Source organism: Scyliorhinus canicula, chromosome 10 (assembly GCF_902713615.1).
Source record: "Scyliorhinus canicula chromosome 10, sScyCan1.1, whole genome shotgun sequence".
Lineage (NCBI taxonomy): Eukaryota > Metazoa > Chordata > Chondrichthyes > Carcharhiniformes > Scyliorhinidae > Scyliorhinus > Scyliorhinus canicula.
Genome location: NC_052155.1, coordinates 127,633,733 through 127,657,503, shown reverse-complemented (window position 1 = coordinate 127,657,503; position 23,771 = coordinate 127,633,733). Strand labels below are relative to the sequence as shown.

Genomic DNA, 23,771 nt, shown 5'->3' with positions numbered 1-23,771 from the left:
TCTTGACCCGATAAAGGAGTTGATAGAGCGGCTGGAGGGCAGGCTGGATGCCCAGGATCGGTCGGTTCAGAAGTTGGAGAAACGCTGGTGGACCAGGAGGAGCACCAAACGGTGGTCGAGCTGGAGGTGGGGGTGCTGAAGGATCAGCAAAAGAGGCTGCTGGAGAAGATGGAAGATCTGGAGAACAGAGCTCGCCGGCAGAACTTAAGAATTGTCGGTCTCCCTGAAGGGGCTGAGGGGGCTGATGCTGGTGCCTTTGTGGCGAGTACGTTCCAGGAGCTTCTGGGGGAGGGGGCTTTTCGCCGACCGTTGGAGGTGGACAGGGCATGGCGAGGAAGCCACGGCCGGGGCACCCCCCAAGGGCGATGGTGGTCCAGTTCCACAGATTTTTGAATAAGGAGTGTGTTCTCCAGTGGGCCAAATGTACCAGGAGCTGCAAATGGGACAATAGCATATTGCGGGTCTATCAGGACCTGAGTGTGGAGGTGGCCAGAAGGAGGGCAGGCTTCAGGCAAGTGAAGGAGATCCTGTTTAAGAAGAAGGTGAAATTTGGGCTGCTTTACCCGGCGCGCCTTTGGGTTATGCACAAGGACCAGCACCATTATTTCGAGTCGCCCGAAGATGCGATGGACTTTGCCAAGAAGAAGGGGCTGGTGCAGAACTGAGAACTTTTTGGTTTTAAGTTGTAACTTTTTTTTTTTAAATAATTTTTATTGAGAAATTTTGATTTTATACAACAATAACGCACCTTAGTAAAATACCGAAAATAACAATAATATTAACAATCATATACATTCGCCCCATCCCCATGAACAACCCAGCATTTTAAAAACAACGCAAATTAACACACTATAAAGTTACAGAATAAACACTACAATAATGCACCCCCCCCCCCCCCCCCCCCCGGGTTGCTGCTGCTATTGACCCAGTTACCTATCTCTGAGCCAGGAAGACCAGAAAAGGCTGCCACCATTTATAGAACCCTTATGTTGATCCTCTCAGGGCAAATTTGACCTTTTCCAATTTTATAAATCCCGCCATGTCACTGATCCAGGTCTCCACGCTTGGGGGCCTCGCATCCTTCCACTGTAGCAGAATCCTTCGACGGGCTACTAGGGACGCAAAGGCCAGGACCCCGGCCTCTTTCGCCTCCTGCACTCCCGGCTCCACCCCAACCCCAAAAATCGCGAGTCCCCACCCTGGCTTGACCCTGGATCCAACCACCCTCGACACCGTCCCCGCCACCCCCTTCCAGAAATCTTCCAGTGCTGGGCATGCCCAGAACATATGGGCGTGGTTCGCAGGACTCCCCGAACATCTGGTGCACCTGTCCTCACCCCCAAAGAACCTACTCATCCTAGTCCCGGACATGTGGGCCCGGTGCAGCACCTTAAATTGGATGAGACTAAGCCTCGCACATGAGGAGGAAGAGTTGACTCTCTCCAAGGCCTCCGCCCAAGTCCCATCCTCTATCTGCTCTCCGAGTTCCTCCTCCCATTTAGCCTTCAGCTCCTCCACTGACGACTCCTCCACCTCCTGCATTACCTTATAGATGTCAGACACCTTCCCCTCTCCTACCCACACCCCCGAAAGCACTCTGTCCATCGTTCCCTGCGAGGGCAGCAAAGGGAATCCCTCTACCTGTCGCCTAGCAAACGCCTTTACCTGCAGGTATCTGAACATGTTCCCCTGGGGAAGGCCAAATTTATCTTCCAGTTCCCCCAGGCCCGCAAACCTCCCGCCAATAAACAGGTCCCTCAATTTGCTGATGCCCGCCCTTTGCCATCCCCTGAATCCCCAATCCGTGTTCCCCGGGATGAACCGATGGTTGCCACCCAGTGGAGCCTCCATCGAGCCCCCTGTTTCCCCCCGATGCCGTCTCCACTGTCCCCAGATTCTTAGGGTCGCCGCCACCACCGGGCTCGTGGTATACCTCTTGGGGGAGAGCGGCAACGGTGCCGTTACCATGGCACCCAGGCTCGTACCTCTACATGACGCCATCTCCATTCTTTTCCACGCCGCCCCTCCCCCCTCCATCACCCATTTACGCACCATTGACACATTGGCTGCCCAATAGTACCCCAGAAGATTGGGCAGCGCCAGCCCGCCTCTATCCCTTCCTCGCTCCAGGAACACCCTCCTCACTCTCGGAGTCCCATGTGCCCACACAAAGCTCAGAATACTGCCGGTCACTCTCCTAAAGAAGGCCCTGGGGATAAATATGGGCAGGCACTGAAAAAGGAACAAGAACCTCGGAAGCACTGTCATTTTGACGGACTGCACCCTCCCCGCCAACGACAATGGCAGCATGTCCCACCTCCTGAACTCCTCCTCCATCTGATCTACCAGTCTGGTAAAGTTATGCTTGTGGAGAGTCCCCCAGTCCCTGGCCACTTGCACCCCCAGGTACCTAAAGCTCTCCCCTGGCCTCCTAAGCGGGAGCCTACCAATTCCTTCCTCCTGGTCTCCAGGGTGCACCACAAACACCTCGCTCTTGCCTAAGTTTAATTTATAACCTGAGAAGGTCCCAAACTCGGCTAGTAACTCCATCACTCCTGGCATCCCTCCCACCGGGTCCGCCACATACAGTAACAGGTCGTCGGCATACAACGACACCCTATGTTCCTCTCCACCTCGCACCAAGCCTCTCCACCTCTCTGAATCTCTCAATGCCATCGCCAGCGGCTCGATTGCCAGTGCAAACAACAAGGGGGACAAGGGGCAACCCTGCCTGGTCCCTCGGGAAAGCCGGAAGTACTCCGACCTCCTCCTATTCGTGGCCACGCACGCCATCGGGGCCTCATATAGCAGCCTTACCCATCTAATGAACCCTTCACCAAATCCAAACCTCCCCAACACCTCCCATAGGTACCCCCACTCCACTCTATCGAAGGCCTTCTCCGCATCCAGCGCCACCACTATCTCTGCCTCCCCCTCAATCGCCGGCATCATAATGACATTCAGCAATCTCCGCACATTTGTGTTCAGCTGCCTTCCCTTCACAAAACCTGTCTGGTCCTCATGCACAACCCCTGGCACACAGTCCTCTATCCTGGTGGCCAGGATTTTTGCCAGCACCTTAGCATCCACGTTGAGGAGAGATATGGGCCTGTATGAACCACACTGCTGGGGGTCCTTGTCCTTCTTTAAAATTAACGAGATCAGTGCCCGTGACATCGTCGGGGGCAAAGTCCCCCCTTCCCACGCTTCGTTGAGTGTCCGCACCAGCAAGGGGCCCACTAGGTCCACGAACTTTTTATAAAATTCCACCGGGAACCCATTCGGCCCCGGTGCCTTCCCTGACTGCATCTGCCCGATCCCCTTAACTAGCTCCTCCAGCTCAATCGGCGCACCCAGCCCCTCCACCTTCTCCTCCTGCACCTTCGGGAAAGAAAGCCCGTCGAGGAACCTCTTCATTCCCCCCTCTCCCCTGTTGGCTCCGACCGGTACAGTTCCCCGTAAAAGTCCTTGAAGACCTCATTCACCTCTACCCCCTTCCGCACCACATTCCCACTCTTGTCTCTCACTCCAGCAATCTCCTTAGCCGCATCCCGCTTACGGAGCTGATGAGCCAGCATCCTACTCGCCTTTTCACCATGTTCGTACACTGCCCCTTGTGCCTTCCTCCACTGTGCCTCCGCCTTTCTAGTGGTCAGCAAATCAAATTTAGCCTGCAGGCTGCGCCTCTCCCCCAACAGTCCCTCCTCTGGTGCCTCTGCATACCTCCTGTCCACCTCCAGCATCTTTCCCACCAGTCTATCCCTCTCACTCCTCTCGCTCCTCTCCCTGTGTGCCCGGATGGATATCAGCTCCCCACGAATTACTGCCTTCAGGGCTTCCCAGACCATCCCCACCTGAACCTCCCCCGTATCATTCACCTCAAGGTACCCCTCAATACTTGCCCGGACCCTCCTACACACCTCCTCCTCCGCCAACAACCCCACATCCAACCGCCACAACGGACGTTGGTCTCGCACCTCTCCCATCTCCAACTCTATCCAATGCGGAGCGTGGTCGGAGATTGCAATGGCCGAATACTCGGCCTCCTCCACTCTCGGAATCAGTCCCCTACTCACCACGAAGAAATCTATCCGAGAGTAGACCCTATGTACGTGGGAGAAGAAAGAGTACTCGCGTGCCCTCGGCCTTACAAACCTCCATGGATCCACCCCACCCATCTGGTCCATAAACTCTCTCAGTACCTTGGCCGCCGCTGGCCTCCTACCCATCCTAGAGCTGGACCGATCCAGTGAAGGATCCAACACCGTATTAAAGTACCCCCCTATGATCAGACCTCCCACCTCCAGATCCGGGATCCGTCCCAACATACGCCTCATAAAGCCCGCATCGTCCCAATTTGGGGCATACACACTAGCCAGTACCACCTTCTCTCCTTGTAGCCTGCCCCTAACCATCACATACCTACCCCCCTTATCCGCCACCACCTCCGATGCCTCAAACAACACATTTTTCCCCACCAGAATCGCCACTCCCCAGTTCCTCACATCCAACCCCGAGTGGAAAACCTGCCCCACCCATCCCTTCCTCAGGCGGACCTGGTCCGCCACCCTCAGGTGGGTCTCCTGAAGCATTGCCACATCCGCCTTTAGCCCCTTCAGGTGAGCCAGTACCCTCGACCGCTTCACCGGCCCATTCAACCCTCTCACATTCCAGGTGACCAACCGGATCAGAGGGCGTCCCGCCCCCCTCCCCCGTCGGCTAGCCATAGCCCGTTGACTGCCCGCCCCAGGCCCGCACCCCCTGCTCGACCCCGTCCCCATAGCGACAACCCCTCACCTCTGTCCCCCCAGCCCCCACCAGCTCCTTCTTGACCCTACCAGCAGCAACCCGGTATTCCCCTTTCCCCCCCTCCCTTCCCCCCCAGGCTAGGAACCCTCCCAGCCGCGAACCGTCCTCCATTGTACTTCCGTGGGTCAGCTAACTTCTGCTGACCCCGGAAACTCCCGCCAATAGCCCGACCCCTCCCGAAGTGGGATCATCCCCCAATCTATCCCTCCTCCTGGCACCGCTCCAGCGCGGGGAAGAACCAGTTAAGGCCCCGCCTCCCCCGTCACCATCTCCACCCCCCAGCCCCGCAGCACGGGAAACCAGAGGAAAGCCCGCGCTTTTGCACTGCCCCACCACACCCTTCTGACGCAGAGCATAGAATACAACATACCCCCCCGACCCTCCCCTCAAGATACACAGCCCAGACAATGTCCCACAGCACAAAAACAAAAACATAGCAGAACAACCCCTCCGTAAATAACCATATCGAAATTGCAAAAGTACTAAAACAAGAAGAAAACAACAGAAGAAAAAGAGAACACAGCAACAGCAGAATCCAGCACTAATATCTTACAGCCGACCTCGCAACCCCCAACCCCTAGTTCAAGTCCAGTTTCTCCGTCCGCACGAAGGCCCACGCCTCCTTCGGGGAATCGAAATAATAATGCCGGTCCGAATAAGTTACCCACAGGCGCGCGGGCGGCAACATTCCGAACTTTATCTTTTTTCTATAAAGCACGTCTTTCGTCCGATTAAATCCGGACCGCCGCTTAGCCACCTCCGCACTCCAGTCCTGGTAGATCCGCACTACCCCATTCTCCCAATTGCTGCTCTTCACCTTCTTGGCCCAGCGCAGCACGCACTCCCGATCACTGAACCGGTGGAACCTCACCAGCACCGCACGCGGGGGTTCATCTTCCTTGGGCCTCCTGGCCAGCACCCTGTGCGCTCCCTCCAGCTCCAAGGGAAGATGGAGAGATCCGGCCCCCACTAGCGAATTCAGCATTACAGCCACATAGGCTGTCAGGTCCGATCCCTCCAGCCCCTCTGCAAGGCCCAAGATCCGCAGGTTTTTCCGCCTCATGCGGTGATCCAGCTCCTCAAAGCGTTCCTGCCACTTCTTGTGGAGTGCTTCGTGCCCCTCCACCTTACTCACGAGGACCACGGCCTCCTCCTCTCGTTCAATGGCCTACGTCTGCAACTTCTTGATGGCAGCACCCTGGGTGGACTGAATCTCTGACAGCCTTCTGTTTGTTTCCTGCAGAGAGCTCAGTACTTCATCCTTGAATTCTTTAAAGCAGCGCAGGAGATCAGTTTGTTGTTTCTGGGCCCAGAGTCTCCATTCCTCTGGAGCTTTGTCGGTGGCCATCTTGGATCCCTTCCCCCGTTTTTTCTGAGGAGCTGCTGCTGTTTTTTCCACCTTTCCACTCCGAGTTCGAGTCATGGACTGCAGGGAAAGTCGTTCAGCACACCTTCCCCCACCGGGAGACGTCGAAAAATTTCCGTTTTGGGCTCTCAAAAGAGCCAAAAAATCTCTTTAAAACGGGAGCTTCCAAATGTGTGGCTTACTGCTGCATAACTGCCACTCGATGTCAAGTTGTAACTTTTTTGAGTGATGTGTATATGTTTTGACTGTCGTTTTTCTTCTGCTTTTAAGTTTGGGTGAAGATGGGAAAGGAGAGGTTATTCGGTTTCTATGGGTTTCGGTGTTTTGGTGGGGGTGGCTGGTGGGGGCTCTTTACTTTTTATTACTTTGATCTGTACTATTGGGGGGGTCTTTGCGCGTTTTTCGTTTTGAGTTGTCTCCTATGGTAATTGGGAGATTGTTCGGGCTCGGTTTGATGAGGGACATGGTTTCGATGGGTGGGGGGAGGGGAGTAGGGAACAATAGGTGGGAGACTTCTTGGCACCGGAGGCGAAGGTCACCAGGCTAGCTGGGTGAGCTAGTCTACGGAAGCATAGTGGGGGGATGTATATATGTTCAATATAGTTAGATTACAAGGTGGTGTTGCTGGGGGGGGGGGGGGGGGGGGGGGGGGGGGGGGGACAGGGGAGAGTTATACTGCCGACGAGGGAGGGACTTAGGTTTTTGGACAGAGAGGAGGTTGGGGGCTGCCAGGAGGCGAGCCGATGGAGGCGCAGCGCATGGGCTGGGGGCGGGCCCAAGAAAGGGGATGGCTGATCGGCGGAGGGGGGGGGGGGGCGTGGTGCCCCCCAAGCAGGCTGATCACCTGGAATGTTAGTGGGTTGAATGTGCCGGTCAAGAGGGCACTTTTTCCGCGCATCTGAGGGCTCTGAAGGCAAACATGGTGATATTGCAGGAGACACACCTGAAAGTAGCGGATCAAGTTAGGCTAAGGAAGGGTTGGGTCAGTCAGGTCTTTCATTCGGGGCTGGACACCAAGACTAGAGGGGTGGCGATTTTAATCAATAAGCGGGTGCAATTCCAGGTGGGCAGTATAGTCTCGGACGGGGGGGTGGGGGGGGTCGTTATATCATGGTGAGCGGTAAGCTGGAGGGGAGAAAGGTAGTCTTGGTTAACGTGTACACGCCAAACTGGGACGATGTAGAATTCATAAAGTGGGTACTGGGGAAGATACCTGACCTGGACTCACACAAGTTAGTGATGGGAGGGGATTTTAATACGGTCATCGACCCCGGCCTGGACCTGTCATGTTCGAAAACGGGGAGGGTGCCAGCGATGGCAAAGGAACTGATAGGATTCATGGAGCAGATGGGGGGGGATCAACCCATGGAGGTTTAGACAGCCGATGGGGAGGGAGCTTTCTTTTTATTCGCATGTGCAAAAGGTTTACTCCCAAATTGATTTTTAAATTTTGAACAGGGATTTGCTGGCGGGGGTGGTGGACACGGGGTATTCGGCCATCACTATTTCGGATCATGCCCCACATTGGGTGGAACTGCAGGTTAGTGAGGAGAGCTCCAACGCCCGCAATGGAGATTGGACGTGGGCTTGTTGGCAGACGAGGCTGTGTGCGAGAGGCTGAGGAAGTGCATGCATAACTACCTGCAGGTCAGCGACACGGGGGAAGTCTCAGCAGCGGCGGTCTGGGAGGCGCTGAACGAACTGGTGAGAGGGGAGCTGATTTTGATCTGGGCTCACAGGGACAGGACGGATAGGGCAGAGATGGATCCACTGGTTAAGGAGATCCTACAGATAGATAGGAGGTATGCGGCGACCCCGTGGGTGGAGCTGTTAAGGGAATGGCGGGGGCTGCAGCTGCGTTCAGGGTGTTGTCCACCAGCAAGGCAGTGGAGCAGCTTAGAAAGGCGAGGGGGGCGTTTTACGAACATGGGGAGAAGGCCAGCAGAATGCTGGCACAGCAGCTTAGAAAGAAGGAGGCGGCCAGGAAAATAGAGAGGGTGGTTGATGGGGATGGGAATCTGGTCGGGGACTTGGCTGGGCTAAACAGGGCATTCAGTGACTTTTACAGCAGACTGTATCGCTCGGAACCCCCCACGGGGTCCGAGGGGATGAGACGCTTTTTGGACAGACTGACCTTCCCAAGGGTGGGCAAGGAGCTGGTGGACGGGCTGAAGACTCCAATCAGCGCCGAAGAAATAGCTGAGGGCTTGAAGGCAATGCAGTTGGGTAAAGCCCCGGGGCCGGAAGGGTACCCGGTGAAATTCTACAATAAATTCTCGGGGATATTAGGGCCGTTGCTGGTCAAGATTTTCAATGAGGCGAGGGATAGAGGGGTGCTGCCCCCGACAATGTCACAGGCCACTATTTTGTTAATATTGAAGCGGGATAAGAACCTGGAGCTATGCGGGTCACATAGGCCAATCTCCCTGCTTAATGTGGACGCTAAGCTGCTGGCCAAAGTTTTGGCCTCCAGGATTGAGGATTGTGTGCCGGATGTGATTATGGAGGAACAAACCGGATTTGTCAAGGGTAGGCAGTTGGTAGCCGATATAAGAAGGCTGCTCAACACGATTATGATGCTCCCGAGAGTAGGGAGATTGAGGTAGTGGTGGCCATGGATGCAGAGAACGCGTTCGACTGGGTGGAGCGTTGGGACGAATTGGGTTCGGTAGGGGCTTTATCAACTGGGTTAGGCTGTTGTACCAGGCCCCAGAGCCGAGTGTACGGACGAATAGGATGACCTCGGACTATTTCAGACTACACCGGGGGACAAGACAGGGATGCCCCCTTTCCCCACTGCTGTTTGCATTAGCTATAGAGCCACTGGCAATTGCTCTGAGAGCTTCAAGGGGTTGGAAGGGGCTGGTTGGGGGGGCGGGGGTGGAACATAGGGTCTCGCTGTACGTGGACGACCTGCTCTTATATGTAGCAGATCCAGGGGCAGGGATGGGTGAGATCATGGCGACTTTGGGGGAATTTGGCCGGTTTTCGGGATATAAACTGAATATGATATAGAGCGAGATGTTTGTAGTCCAGGCAAGAGGTCAGGAGGGTCGGCTGGGGGAGCTACCGTTTAGTTTAGTGGGGGACAGTTTTAGGTACCAAGGGATACAAGTGGCGCGTGACTGGGGCCGGTTACATAAGTTGAACTTGTCCCGGTTGGTCGAGCAGATGAGGGGTGAGGACCGGAGATGGGATGCGTTACCGCTGTCGCTGGCTGAGAGGCAGTTAAGATGATGACCCTCCCGAGATTTTTATTTGTATTCCAATGCCTCCCAATTTTCATCCCACGGTCCTTTTCTAAGAGGAGTAACAAAATCATTTTGGGCTTTGTCTGGGCGGGTAAGTACCCGTGGGTGAAAAAGGTGATGCTCGAGAGGAATCAGGGGGAGGGAGGCTTGCCCTGCCAAACTTCAGTAATTACTACTGGGTGGCCAATATTGCTATGATAAGGAAGTGGGTGCTGGGGGCGGGGGCGGCTTGGGGGCAGATGGAGGCAGCTTCATGTAGGGGCACCAGCTTGGGGGCATTGATAACGGCACCTCTGCCGTTCCCGCCGGCGAGATATGCCACCAATCCCGTGGTGGTGGCAGCCTTGAGGATCTGGGGTCAGTGGAGGAGGTACGTTGGAGCAGTGGGAGCATCGGTCTGGTCCCCAATATGTGACAACCGCTGGTTTGCCCCAGGGAGCCTGGATGGGGGGTTTCGAGTGTGGCGAAGGGCGGGAATTGAGAGGATGGGGGACCTGTTCTTGGAAGGGAGCTTTCCTAGCTTGAGGGCGCTGGAGGAGAAGTTTGGGTTGGCAAGAGGGAATTACTTCAGACATTTACAGGTGCGGGACTTTCTGCGCAGGCAGATTTCATCGTTCCCACTCCTGCCACTAAGGAGGATCCAGGATAGCGTAGGGCCTGGGGGATGTGTGGGGGAGGGGAGTGTCTCGGACATTTACAAAGAACTAATGGGGGCGGAGGGGATGCAGACCAAGGAGCTGAAGCGTAAGTGGGAGGAGGAGCTTGGGGGAGAGATGGAGGATGGCTTATGGGCGGACGCGTTGAGCAGAGTCAATGCGACCGCTACATGCGCAAGGCTCAGCTTGATCCAATTCAAGGTGGTACACCGGGCCCATATGACAGTGGCCCAGATGAGCAGATTCTTTGGGGTGGAAGACAGGTGTGTAAAATGCGCGGGCGGACCAGCGAACCATGTCCACATGTTCTGGGCGTGTCCAAAACTTAGTGGATATTGGCAGGGGTTTGTGGACGTAATGTCCAGAGTATTGAAAACAAGGGTGGCAATGAGTCCAGAGGTAGCGATTTTTGGGGTGTCGAAAGATCCGGGAGTCCAGGAGGAGAAAGAGGCAGATGTTCTGGCCTTTGCCTTCCTGATAGCCCAGAGATGGATATTAGTAGCTTGGAGGGACTCAAGGCCCCCGAAGTTGGAGGCCTGGTTAACCGACATGGCGAGCTTTCTTGGCCTGGAGAAGATTAAGTTCGCCTTGAGAGAGTCAGTGGCAACCATTCATTGACTTCTTTGTGGAGAATTAATCATCAGCATGGGGGGGGGATGCTAAGGTAGCGTAGAATAGGGGGTTAAATAGGCAGGTCTTGGAGGGACAGGTGTTGGTGTTTGCACTATGTTTATTGTTCTTTGTACACAGTTTTTATACTGTTGTTGCTTGTAATGACAAAAATACCTCATTAAAATTGTTTAAAGAAAGGAGCCTTTGCAAGCTTCTTACCGCCTGATTCATGAGATTTGCACTTCAGTTTCTCACTGCTAACAAGAGGGAGCTGCTTTTAAATGTTCCCTCACCACTCACTCCAGTCAACACATAGCATGGCAGTCCGCAGACCTGCTCCTTGCTTTGTGGGTGCTGACTTGGACACCAAAGCTGATGCGGATGCTAGGACACTTCCAGGAGGGAAAGTCAGCGATATTCCAGCAAATGCATAGCCAAATGGAGGAGTCTCGGCTCGCAGCGCCGAGAAACACATGGCTAGACAACGGGGCTCGCAGTGCAGAAGGGTCCTCAGCAGGAAATGCATGGCCAAGGCTGCACATAGCCCCGTTTGGCACACTGGGGAGCTCCACTCACCGGAACTTCCCAATGTAGCAAGAGATCAGCGACCCCGACCCGCCACCCCCCCCCCCCCCAGCCCAAGCATACTATAGGAGGATCCCCAGCCTCCCGTACCCGATCACACACACACACAAAGAATGCCAGCTTGTCAGTGCCAACCTGGCAGTACCCATGCCAGCCAGCAGTGCCACCTGAGCACCTTGACAGTGACAGGCTGACACGCAGGTGGTACCAGAAGTGCCAGGGTGCCACCGTGCCAAAAGGACATGCAGCTGTGGGCTTCCAACCCCCTTGGACATCCCCAAGAGTGCCATTCCGTAAATGGGGACCACAGCACTCACCCAAACTCTCCAAGACAAAGGGGATGAATCCCAAAGCCTCTGGTACCTTGGGAATCTGCACATTAGAGTGAGACTAGGTGTCTCGCTGTAATATGCAAATTTGACAATGTAATCCTACCCATTGTCGGCGGGACTTACATCGCAACGTCTCACGAGATCGTGTTGGATCTCCCGAGGCGTTGCGAGCGGGGTAAATCCCGGGAGCAGGGTCTCCCGTCTTCTACTGGCCATGCTGCGCCGTGGCAGCTGCTTTTCAGGCCCAGCATTGACCATTGGATTGCGCCCATGATTATTCTTAATTTAAGTTCCCTCCCGAAGTGGAGATTAATTCTGTCTCTTTTTGTGCAGTAATTATTTTTTATATTTAAACTGTGAACTTTGTGGCTACATTCTTTCAGTATACACCAGGTTTTTCAGATTCTAAAACAATGAAATGTTATTGGCCTCTATTGAGATTCTAACAGTGTACTTCGAGTATTAAAAGCACAGATGAATTGTTCATGATTTAAATGAATGCAGATGTGATTTTGTAAATCAACCAAATATTTGCCGAAAATTATTTTGTGAAGATGATGATCCTTTAAATTAGGAAACAATATATCATCAACTGTGAGTGACAAATGGATAGTTAGCAGATCTCTTTTGTGACTAGCATTGGCCCAAAGCCTTGCTTCTCCCTTCCAGCAAACATTCAGCCACATGCTTCCTGTCCTTCCCTTGCCCTCTGTGCCAAAGAGGGAGCTTCAGTGCAACCCAGGGACTAAAACTAAATAAAAGGAAAAGAGTCAATTGTGACAGCATTTAATAAGCAAAATAAATACAAATCAGCATAGTTGTTAAATTACCTCACATTTTCTGGCAAAAAAGGTGAGTTAAAGATGTATGCTATTATTAACACAGAAAGATCCAACAGTTTGTGGTGATAAAAAGATATCCCATTAAGTGTGAATTGGTACAAATTGCTGGTGATTTATTAGCCTTACAAAAGTAGCATCTTGGCATTAACAGCCCCATGAATTTTAAGAAATTGCTGCTTTTCTGCTGTAACTTAAATTTATAAGTAGTATTTCCTTTTAATAAAGTGATTTAATGTCTATAATGCCATTCAACCTCTCTGGCCTGAAAGGGAACAAACATATACAGGGTAGGTGCCAAACTGACCTCACCAAAGTCCAAGGATGTGAAGATTAGTTTATGGGGTTGCGGGGATAGGGTGGGATTTGGTCGGTGCAGACTCAATGGGCTGAATGGCCTCCTTCTGCACTATAGAGATTCTATTCTAATTGAAACTGTGACATCTCATTCCTGTAAACCAACAGAGATTTCTTTCTAACTTTAAATATTTTCGTACTTTTCCTTTCAGTTTCTTTCTCCCTCATTTTTAATCCAATCCACCTTTAACTTTCTTTCTATCTGATTGCCGATTTCATAGAATTTACAGTGCAGAAGGAGGCCATTTGGTCCATTGAGTCTGCACCTGCTCTTGGAAAGAGCACCCCACTCAAGCACACACCTCTTCCACCCCATCCCCTTCACCCAGTAACCCCAATTAACCTTTTTGGACACTAACGGAAATTTAGCATAGCCAATCCACCTAACCCACACATCTTTCGACTGTGGGAGAAAACCAGAGCACCTGGAGGAAACCCACGCAGACATGGGTAGAAAGTGCAGACTCCACACAGACAGTGACCCAACCACTATGCTTCGGTGCTGCCCCCTTGACACACTTCTGTCTGCAAAAGACAAATGGGAATGCAGCCTCGGAAATTTGGTGAGGTCAGAAGGGATCGTCAGATGTATTTATTTTTAGAATAGAACATGACTATTCTTAAAAAAGCAAACCCTGCCACAAATGCCACAAATGAAGTTGTCTCTTGCCGGTGCTGTGGGATGATCTCTGCTCATGTCTTATTTGTAAGGCTGGCATCTGCTCTGCAGTTTTTGAAACCACATGTTATCACAGTGATGAATTCCTGCCCACAGCTGGTGTCATCATTTGAATCGGTCAACAGTTAGAGTTCAAACTTGTCATGATTGACATTGAGAGTTGTCTTTTCTCTTTTGATGGCATCCTTGAATCGAAGCTTTGGGTGCCCTGCTGGCCTCTTGGGAAGTGCTAGCTCCCCATTGGACATAGCCTTGGGAATCCGGCCATCTTCTATTCTATGCACATGCCCAAGGCTGCAAAGCCTCCTTTGCATGTTTAGCCCTAGAAAGGACTGGTTCACTGATGACTTTATCTTTCCATATGATGTGGAGAATGCATCGTGGATACCAGAGCCCTTTTTCATTATAGGTGCAAGCTCTCCAGGCTTCGCTGCCATACAGCAATGTGCTGAATACACAGCCCTTTCAGATAAGCATCTTCGTCCTGGAAGTCAGTTTGTTGTGTTTCCATTATTTATTTTAATTTTTTTTCCCAAATTTAGAGTACCCGATTAATTTTTTCCAATTAAGGAGCAATTTAGGTGGGCCAATTCCCACCTACCCTGCACATCTTTGGGTGGTGGGGGCAAAACCCACGCAAACATGGGGAGAATGTGCAAACTCCACACAGTCAGTGACCCAGAGCCAGGATCGAACCTGGGACCTCAGCGCTGTGAGGCAGCAATGCTAACCACTGTGCCACAGTGTTACCCTTTGTTGTGTTTCCATGCTTACTTTATTAGTCGACCAAAGCTGGTGGCTGTGTTTCCAATGTATGTGCTGAGCTCCTAGTCAAGGGACAGGTTATCTGTCACCTCAGATCCGAAGTAGCAGAATTTGCAGACTACTTCCAGTGATGTGTTGTTGAGTCTATCATAGACAGAAACAGAATACCTTGTTCCATAACTACAGTTTTCTTTACACAGATGATGAGGGACAATGTGAAGATCACAAAGGCATGGAACAAACAATCTGTGAGCCTTTAAAGCTGGTCTTCTGTCTGGGTAACCAGCGCAGCATCATTAGTAAAAACAAACGTTCTCTGCTCAGAACATGCAACACTTAAGTCTTAGCTTTCAATTTTTAAAGCTGAGAAATGTCGCCCCTGATCATGTGTGGAGGTAAAAACAAACGTTCTCTGCTCAGAACATGCAACACTTAAGTCTTAGCTTTCAATTTTTAAAGCTGAGAAATGTCGCCCCTGATCATGTGTGGATCACGTCAGCAAGAAAAGAATAAGTCAGGAGGAAAGAGAAAAATATACTAAGCAGGGTAAGAGCTTCCAAGAGTAAGACACAGTCCTGTATCATCACAGTCTTGATTTCAAAATTGTCAGAAGTGGAGCTGTCAAATGGAATGGTGCTGTGCATGTTATCATGGAAAGAACGATAGAGACAGACAATTTTTTCTCGTATCTAATAGAGATCTGTCCTGCTCATAGTGCCAAAAGTTTTGATGAGATCCACAAGAACAAGGTAGACTGGTGTTTGCTCGTCTCTCCACTTGACATGAAGCCAATATAGGGAGAAGATCCATATCTATCATGTATTTGCCTGTGCTAAAGCCACATTGTGCCTCCAGGCATACTTTACTGGCTAGTCAATGAAGCATCATGAGAATGACTCTGACAAAGACCTTCCCAGTGATACCGAGGTGTGAGATATTCATCTCGTGACAAAAAATGAGACTCTTTCTGTATAACTTGACACTAATCCACCCAATTCCTTTGCTTCAATGTCCTTCAAGCTGTTTTTCTCTATCTTTAAATGCCATAAATTGAAAAGTAGGACTGCATAGCTCATCCTTCACCAATTTTCCAGATGCTTTGTTGATCTCATCACCACACGATTTTAAGTTGCACTCCCAGCATTTTGTGGTGCAAAAATCAGTTGGACCTGAAGGAGATTGAAAACTTTTCAAATCACAGCACACAAATGTTCCAGCATTTTCTGGCCTTCACCTAGTCAGCTGGTCATGTTACTTTACTTTCTCCACAGATACTGCCTGGCGTATTGAGCAGTTGCAGTATTTTCTGGTTTTGTTTCACATTTCCATAACCTGCAATAATTCGTTTTTTTCCATATAGTAATGGTGGGGAGTTAATTGTTAGTCATTTCCATCGCCTTGGCACAGATCTATACCAGGTTTGAGCAGAGATTTGAAAAGATTAAACATAACCCTGGTCAATAAATGTGCATTTGGCTCCAAGCAATGGAAGCACTGGAGTGGAGAGATCCAAATGTGTCAGACCTTTGCTTTTTAAACGGTCAGGGGGGAAATACATATATATAAAAGTAAATTAGCCGTACTCCCAGATGAACATAGGCTGCTTTCCCCCTTGAAGGGGAGAGGACTGACTGGTGGTGATTTAATCCGAGGGTCACCACACCTCAAGCGAGGAGCAAGGTTGCGAAGGCGCAGCCTTCATGAATAATCTATATATACACACACATGTAATTTGTGGAAAACATGAGCCGGAATACTCAACTCGCTGTGTGGGGAAGCTGCTCTCCTTGAGGGTCGGTGCTGATGTTTTGGTTTTGCTGAGGTAAATTAAGCTGACAGCCGCATCTCAGCAACCCCCCCCCCCCCCCCCCCCCCACCACCAGCTGCTGACGTGCCTAAAGCCCCTGCAGTTACCACATTTGTTTGGCAGAGAGGAAGGAGCAGATTTTTTTTTTAGTTTCCCCGGATTATTCTAGTTGGATTATTGTGGAGCCTGTCAGATGGAATCCCAGTCTGATCCGCAATAGCGCCTCTCTCTCTCTCTCCCGCCTGCACTGACCGTCTGCAGCCTCCTCGCTCACTTCATAAACAGACATTTTCTTTTTTACCTTTTCACATTGGCAGACTTGTTCGCGCGATTTGCTCCTGCTGTTTATTTGTGCTTGTTTGTTTTTTTTTAAACATCCCTCCTGCGACCAAGGGTTTGATTATTTTGGGAGGCAGAAGGACGGATTTCTTCTCTCAGTTTGGCACCAAAGGCAAGTCTTATTTTTATTTGTTATCACCCCATTCGTGCCATTTAAATCGGGTTCCTCTGTAAATTCTGGATAAAATCTCACGGGCCGAGAAGCTATTTGCAGCACCATTTTATTGAGAGGATAATGATGTGAAAGGTACAACTGAAACTGGGTGTTTTGCCCGGAAGGGGGGGGGGGGGGGGGGGTCTGTTTGTTTTCACAAGTTGTGCAAAATAATAAAACCCATTTGATTTTGTTTATTGATACTGTGGCTGCTGGGAGCCACTTGCCCATCAACCTGTCTCTCCCCCTTCCTTATCCAAAGGGAAAGTGAGATGTGACTGAGCTATAACCCGAATCCAGTCTGGATTGGGGTTTTAAACTGAGCAATTTAGGATCCAGCAACTGATCTACCTTGAACATTTCTTCAGTTAGCAGATGTAGCACGATCCCGCTGCCAAAATATCATAAATTTGCGCCAAATGTGCCAGAGGCAGTGCGTAAAATGCCTGTTCTCACCCAGATGACTTGTTCTACTAAAGCTGTCTCAAATCTGTCAGGGCGAGTTTACCGCCTTGTGTTAGCTGTATTGTTTTTACAACTGTAAGTGTCCAGATCAGAATAAAGGAAGTACAACATATTTATTGCTTGAGAACTACGGCTCAATGATGAGCAGAACTTTTCCTTAAGCTTTTCAACCAATTGTCAAAATCAGATGCTCCAGTGTTAAACCGAGCATTGCTCGCAAGCAGGAAAAAGATCCCCCCCCCCCCCCCCCCCCGCCACCCACTCCGCCGCGATAATTTTTTATTCAATAATACTCCTAATTCCCATCGGAAGGCCCCGCCAGATTTTGTGACATGTCTGTTTCCCAAACTGCACGAATGTGCAGCATGTGAGTATTAACTTGGAATTAAATTGAAACTGCTCTCCCCAGGCAGCTTTCCCAGTTCATCTCAACAGCCACCAGAAGCGGGATACTTTTACACTATCAGTCTGAAAGAGTTACATTTTGACTCTTGCCACTGATGCAATTACATGATTTCAAATAATACTTTGAAATACCTAAATCCTGGCGCAAGATGACCATTGTAATTTCAATGCCAAAAATACTGTATTTCAGTTACTTTTTTCCCCATAAATTGCTTGAAGTGGAATCTGCAGAATGCATTGGTGAGGGTCAATTTTATTTTAATAAGCAGACATTTTAGACTTGCTGGTAATTGGGATTTGCTTATTAGTTCTTTATGTGGCAGATCAAAGAGGCATGTTTTTATACTTAAATGCTTACAAGTGAGATTGCACTTTAACGGTTTATCAATTTTCAGTGGGCATGTAAAGAAAACTAGATTTTTTTTTATTTTTGACCTTCAGGCAGTGAAGAGCAAGTAAGATGAAAACCTTCAGTTATTACTGAAATTCCATAAATGACTTGGTTTAACAGTCTCAACTTTGTGTGATCACTAATTAAGGTTAGTGCAGTGAGGTCATTGGAATTATATCTGTTGAAATATTGAAGACTATTTTTATTTCCATTTTGTGAAAATCATGCTCAAGGATGGTTAGTGTTGGGACTTGGCATACCGTTTATTTTAAACAACCAGAATTAACATCAGACGTATCTCGGTTAGTAACAAAGTAAAGCTGCCTCTAATCTGCCTCTGGCACTGATTCAATCTCAATTTCAGGAGATCTCAACCTACTGCTGCAACAGTGTAATATTTTCCAATTCTCATTCCTTCCATTCTGTGGCCTGTTTGATTGAGATTTCCAATTTTGTGCCAGATTTGTGCTATGAGTTCAATGCACACTGGCAACGAGATTCAGACTGCCCAAAATAATATTATCTAAGATGCTGAAATATTGCAGAAAGATGAAACTTTAATGTCATCATTCTTGTCTGTGTTGGAATTCAGGTCCCAGGGGTGAAATGTTGATGTTTATCTTACGGTATTGCCCTCATGTCAAAATACATTTATTTCATAGGCCAAGAGCCTAGTCTCTGGTTCCATCAGGGTAGCAAAGGTGATATTGGTGTTTACGAAACGGGGGAGGGGATGACAGAGTGGATGACACATGGAGATTTATATATTCGAGGGGTAAGGAGGGTTTTGTTTCTCATGTTTATCGAGTCTATTCCCGGATTGAGTTATTTCTGATGGGTAGATCTCTTCTCTCTGGGGTACTCGGTGATCGTTTTCTCGGATCATGCTCCATATTTTGTGGACCTGATGTTGGAGCCGTGCCTTTCTTAGCGACCCCCGTGGAGATTGAACAAGGCATTGCTGGCGGACAAGGGATTCTGTGGAAATATACCCTCTGCCATTGGGGATTACGGTAAATTCAGTAGGAGCGAGGCGGTCTCGCCTTCTACGTTGTGGGAAGCTTTGATGGTGGTCATTGGGGGGGGGGGGGGCGGGATAACCTCCGACAAAGTGCATAGGGATACATCTGGGAGGGTGAAAAGGCAGAGGCTGGTGGATTCCATTCTCGAGGTGGACCGCCAATACTCGATTGCCCTGACACAGGAATACTTGGCAAACAGGAAGAAACGGAGTTTGAGTTGCTCTCGATGGGAACGCCGGTGAACCAGCTGTGAATATGGGGATAAGATCAGTCGTCTTTTTGTGCACCAGCGGCCGGCTGCCTCACAGGCAATACATAGTACAGATAAGGGCTTCAGGTGGTGGGTTGGTTTTCGACCCAGGAAAGGTTGATGATGCATTTGAGGCCTTTTATCAAGAGCTATATAAATCAGAGCTGCCAAAGGAGAGATTATCGATGATGCAGGTTTTGAACGGGTTGTCCTTCCCAGTGGTGGAATAGGAGATAAGGGAGGAGTTAGAGGCGTTGACAGGACCGGAGGAGGTCATGAAGCGTATCAGATTAATGCAGTCGAATAAAGCACCGGTTCCAGATGGGTTCCTTACCGAAATCTCTAAAAACATTTGCTGGTCAATTGATCCCACTGTTGCTGCTTATGTTTAATCAGGGGTGATTTCTGAGGACCAGACTGGTTTTGTTAAGGGCCAACAGTTATCAGCCAATGGGGAGCGGGGTGCGGGGTGGGAGTGGAGGCTAGGGAGCATCCGGTGTCCGTATGTGCGGACGATCTGCTAATATGTATTATCGCTTATTGTCACGAGTAAGCTTCAATGAGGTTACTGTGAAAAGCCCCTAGTCACCACATTCCGGCGCCTGTTCAGGGAGGCTGGTACGGGAATTGAACCGTGCTGCTGGCCTGCCTTGGCCAGCGATTTAGCCCAGTGTGCTAAACCAGCCCCTTACATCTGTGAAAAGCCCCTAGTCACCACATTCCAGCGCCTGTTCCAACTCTCCCAAGTTAGAAGGGATAATGAAGCTACTTAGGAATTTTGGCTCCTTCTCGGCGTACAAGCTGAACTTAGCCAAAAGTGGATTCTTTCCGGTAAATCCCCCAGGAAGAGGAACTGATCTGGGGAAGTTGCCATTTTGCCTGACCAGGACTAGCTTCTGTTATCTGGGAATCCAGGTGGCCCGCGATTGGGCCTCGCTCCGTAAACTTAACTTTGTTAGTCTGTTGAATGGGGTCAAGGCCGACTTGAAAAGGTGGGATGTCCTCCCCCTGACCTTGGTGGGCAGGGTGCAGACTGTGAAAATGGACGTCCTCCTGAGATTTTTGTTTTTGTTTCTATGTCTCCAAGTCTTTCTCCCCAAAACTTTCCCTTGTAGGGTCAATAAAATTATATCCTCCTTTCTTTGGAAGGCAAGACCCCACGTATTTATAGGACATTTCTGCAATGGGAGAGGCAGGGCTTGGGGCTACTTAATTTGTTTCTTTACTATTGGGCTGCAAACATTGAAAAGTGTGAGGTTGGTTTAGGGATCCAGATTCTATATGGGGGCAGATGAAGGTGGAATTGTGCAGCGGTTCGAGACCGAGGGCCTTGGTTACTGCCCTGCTTCCATTTTCCCCTGCAACATTTATCTTGAGCCCGGTGGTGGTAGCCACTTTGAGGATTTGGAGATAGTTTAGGCAGTATTTTAAGCTGGGCTCCATGTCAATGTTGGCCCTATTTGCAGGAGTCATTTGTTTGTGCTGTCTGGCTGGGATTCGTCATTCAGTGCATGGGGGATGGAGGGGTAGGAGAGGTTTGGGGACTTGTTTATTGAAGGTAGGTTTTCTGGTATGGATGAGCTGTTTGACATGTTCCACCTTCCAAGAGTGAATGCATTTAGGTACTTGCTGGTTCGAGACATTTTGCACAAAGAGATTCCGTTATTTTCTCTGGCACTGCCACCCTCGCTCTTGGATAGGCTCCTGTCCCTGGCTGAGTTGCGTGAGGGAAGGACCTTGGATATCTATTGTAGGATCCTGTCAATGGAGCAGGGTTCGTTGGAAGAAGTAGTGAGAAAGTGGGAGGATCAGCAGTGTGCAGTTTATGATAGGGGGTTGTGGAGTGAGGCTCTTCACAGGGTCAACACCACCTCCTCATGCGCTAGGCTCAGCTTGATCCAGTTCAAGGTGGTGCACAGGGCGCAACTAATCAGGGCGTGGATACGTGGTTGCTTCTCGTGGGTGGAGGATAAGTGTGTACATTATTTTAGGGAGCCGGTGAATCATACGCTCATGTTTTGGACTTGTCGTAAACTGGTAAGCTCTTGGGTCTCCTTTTTCACTACCATGTCGGGGATCTTGGATATTCAACAGGAGCCTTGCCCATTGGTGGCCATTTTTAGTGTATCGGACTTGCCGGTGCTATAGACGGGGGTGAAGGCAGATGTCCTCGCCTTCGCCTCGTCAAGAGCGCGAGTTCCACCTAGTGCCTCAGCCTGGCTGGGTGATTTGATGGAATTTTTGTATCTCGAGAGGGTCAAGTACATCATGAAGGCGACAGTGGAAGGGTTCTACATGAGGTGCCAGCCTTTCATCTGTTTCAGGGAGTTGGTCACTGTCAGCTGTTGAGTGAGGTTGTTAAGTTTTGTTTGTTTATGGGGGATTGGGACTGGGGAGGTGGATTTGGGTGGGGTTTCTTATAATGGTGTTTGCAGTACGTTTTGTTCTACTTTGTTATTTTGAAAAACCTTTCTGAATAAAAATATTTATTTAAAAAACACATTCATTTAAAAAATATATTTGTCAACATTTGGATGATGGATCTGTTCTAGTGGCAGTAGTTCCTTGTAATGTACTTTATATTCAAATATGGTGCAATTTCCATGCAATGTGAAAAATATTATTAAAAAAGAAATGAAAAACACCTTTATGCTGGATAAGTGTATAGGCCTGTATTTAGTACTGCAACTATCTTTCTTCTGAATCTTATTGATCTGACTCCAGTAATTCACTCAATATCTCTCACAAGGGGCTGGTTTAGCTCAGGGGCTGGTTTAGCTCAGGGGCTGGTTTAGCTCACTCAGCAAAATCGCTGGTTTTTAAAGCAGACCAAGCAGGCCAGCAGCACGGTTCGATTCCCGTACCAGCCTCCCCGGACAGGCGCCGGAATGTGGCGACTAGGGGCTTTTCACAGTAACTTCATTGAAGCCTACTCGTGACAATAAGCACATTTCATTTCAATTCTAACTACAGGCAACAGATCAGCCTCACCAGTACTAAATGGAGAATTAACTAACTCCTTGATAACAGTTCCTAACTCCCCTGATCTAATAAAGAGCATGCAAACTAGTCATTTCAGGCCAGAAAATTGGCAAGAACTATCTCGCATATGGGGAGGGTGGGGAGGTGGAAAAGCAACATATGAAAGAAGATTGGCAAAAGAGAGAGATGGTGGATCACTGTTATGCAAACAGCCAGTTTTCTGGGGTGTGGTATGTTGCCTTTCAACACTTTTGGTTTGCTCCTTTATACGTCTTTTCTGAACTTTGCTTCAGTATTATCTTTCAGGTCTCTGCAAATGCTGCTCTTAGTTGAGTGTTCTGTGGAACACTGGGATTATTTGATTAAAACAACATTGATATTGCCTGATCTCTATAAGGCAGCCATCTTGCGACCCCATAGCAGTGGAGCCTATTAGATGAAAGTAATAGAGATGATCTTCAATTTTATAGTGCTACATTCACTTTGGAAGTATAAACAGGAAGGCAGGGAGGTCCCGAGTATAGAAGCAGGGGCGTGTTGCTGCAATTGTTCAGAGCCTTGGTGAGGCCACACCTAAAGTATTGTGTGCAGTTTTGGTCTCCTTGTCTGAGGAAGGATGTTCTTGCTCTCGAGGGAGTTCAGCAATGGTTTACCAGACTGACTCCAGGGATGGCAGGACTGCCATATGAAGAGAGATTGACTAGGTTAGGATTGTTCTCGCTGGAGTTCAGAAGAATGAGGGGGGATCTCATAGAGACTTATAAAATTCTAACAGGACTAGACAGGGTAGATGCAGAGAAGATGTTACCAATGATGGGTTGTCCAGAACCAGGGGTCACAGCCTGAGGATTCAGGGTAAACCATTTCGGACAGAGATAAGGAGACATTTCTTCACACAAAGAGTTGTAGCTTGTGGAATTCATTACCATATAAAATAGTTGATGCTAAAACTTTGAATATATTCAAGAGGCAGCTGGGTATAACACTTGGGGAGAATGGAATCAAAGACTATGGACAGAAAGCAGGATTAGGCTATTGATTTGGATGATCAGCCATGATCGTGATGAATGGTGGAGCAGGCTTGAAAGGCCAAAAGGCCTCCTCCTGCTCCTATCTTCTATGTATGTAACTATGTATCATGCCACATGTATTAACCTACTCCATGGCACCTCACAGCAGTTTTAATTGTCATTCAGACATTCATAAGGAGCTAAAGAAGATATTGGAATGGGTAGCTAAACGCTTAACGGATAGGATTTAAGGAGCATCGTAAAAGAGGAAAGAAATGTGGAGAGGTGGAAAGGAGGGAATTTAGAGCATGGATGTTTAAGGTGGGGTGAGATGCAGGGGGGTAGGTATGAGATGGGGTTGGGTCAGGGGGATGATTATCTTTCCTGTGGTTTTTACGAAGTACGAGCTCCATTTAGCATTGTATAAAAGATCGGCCAGTAAGGCACCGACCAGGAAGAGACCCGATAGGGATCGACAGAGAAGTGTATATACAGTAATTGTAAATAAATCAAAGTTCTCTATTTCACTCAGTGTGGACACCCCGTGTCCTTATTAAACACAGAATGTCTTTTTGATCAGAGGTCATCTTTCCTTTGACATGTCTGCTCGGTAGCTCAGAGAAGGGGCATACTCTCCACCCTGCTGGCCACACCAGGCAGAATTCAAAGCAGATCACATGACCCTCCTCACTTCT

At 49.4% G+C, this 23,771-nt stretch overlaps 1 protein-coding gene across 7 annotated transcripts in view; it reads left to right on the top strand.

Moving 5' to 3' along the window:
• Nucleotides 1-23,771, top strand: part of sybu (syntabulin (syntaxin-interacting)) — a 215,032-nt gene that overhangs the window by 26,341 nt on the left and 164,920 nt on the right. The window contains exon 1 of one of the 7 annotated variants that reach the window (XM_038809744.1): nucleotides 16,056-16,073. The exons of 1 other annotated variant lie outside the window; for it this stretch is intronic. Coding sequence is in view for 2 of the 6 variants with exons in the window: in XM_038809747.1 (XP_038665675.1) it covers nucleotides 19,061-19,072 (12 nt within the window). In the remaining 4 variants the exon portion in view is untranslated. Of the gene's footprint in view, nucleotides 1-16,055; nucleotides 16,074-16,190; nucleotides 16,510-17,942; nucleotides 17,961-18,806; nucleotides 18,826-18,965; nucleotides 19,073-23,771 lie in introns of those variants that run through there. 5 more of the 7 variants (XM_038809741.1, XM_038809742.1, XM_038809743.1 and 2 more) reach the window with 5 other exon arrangements.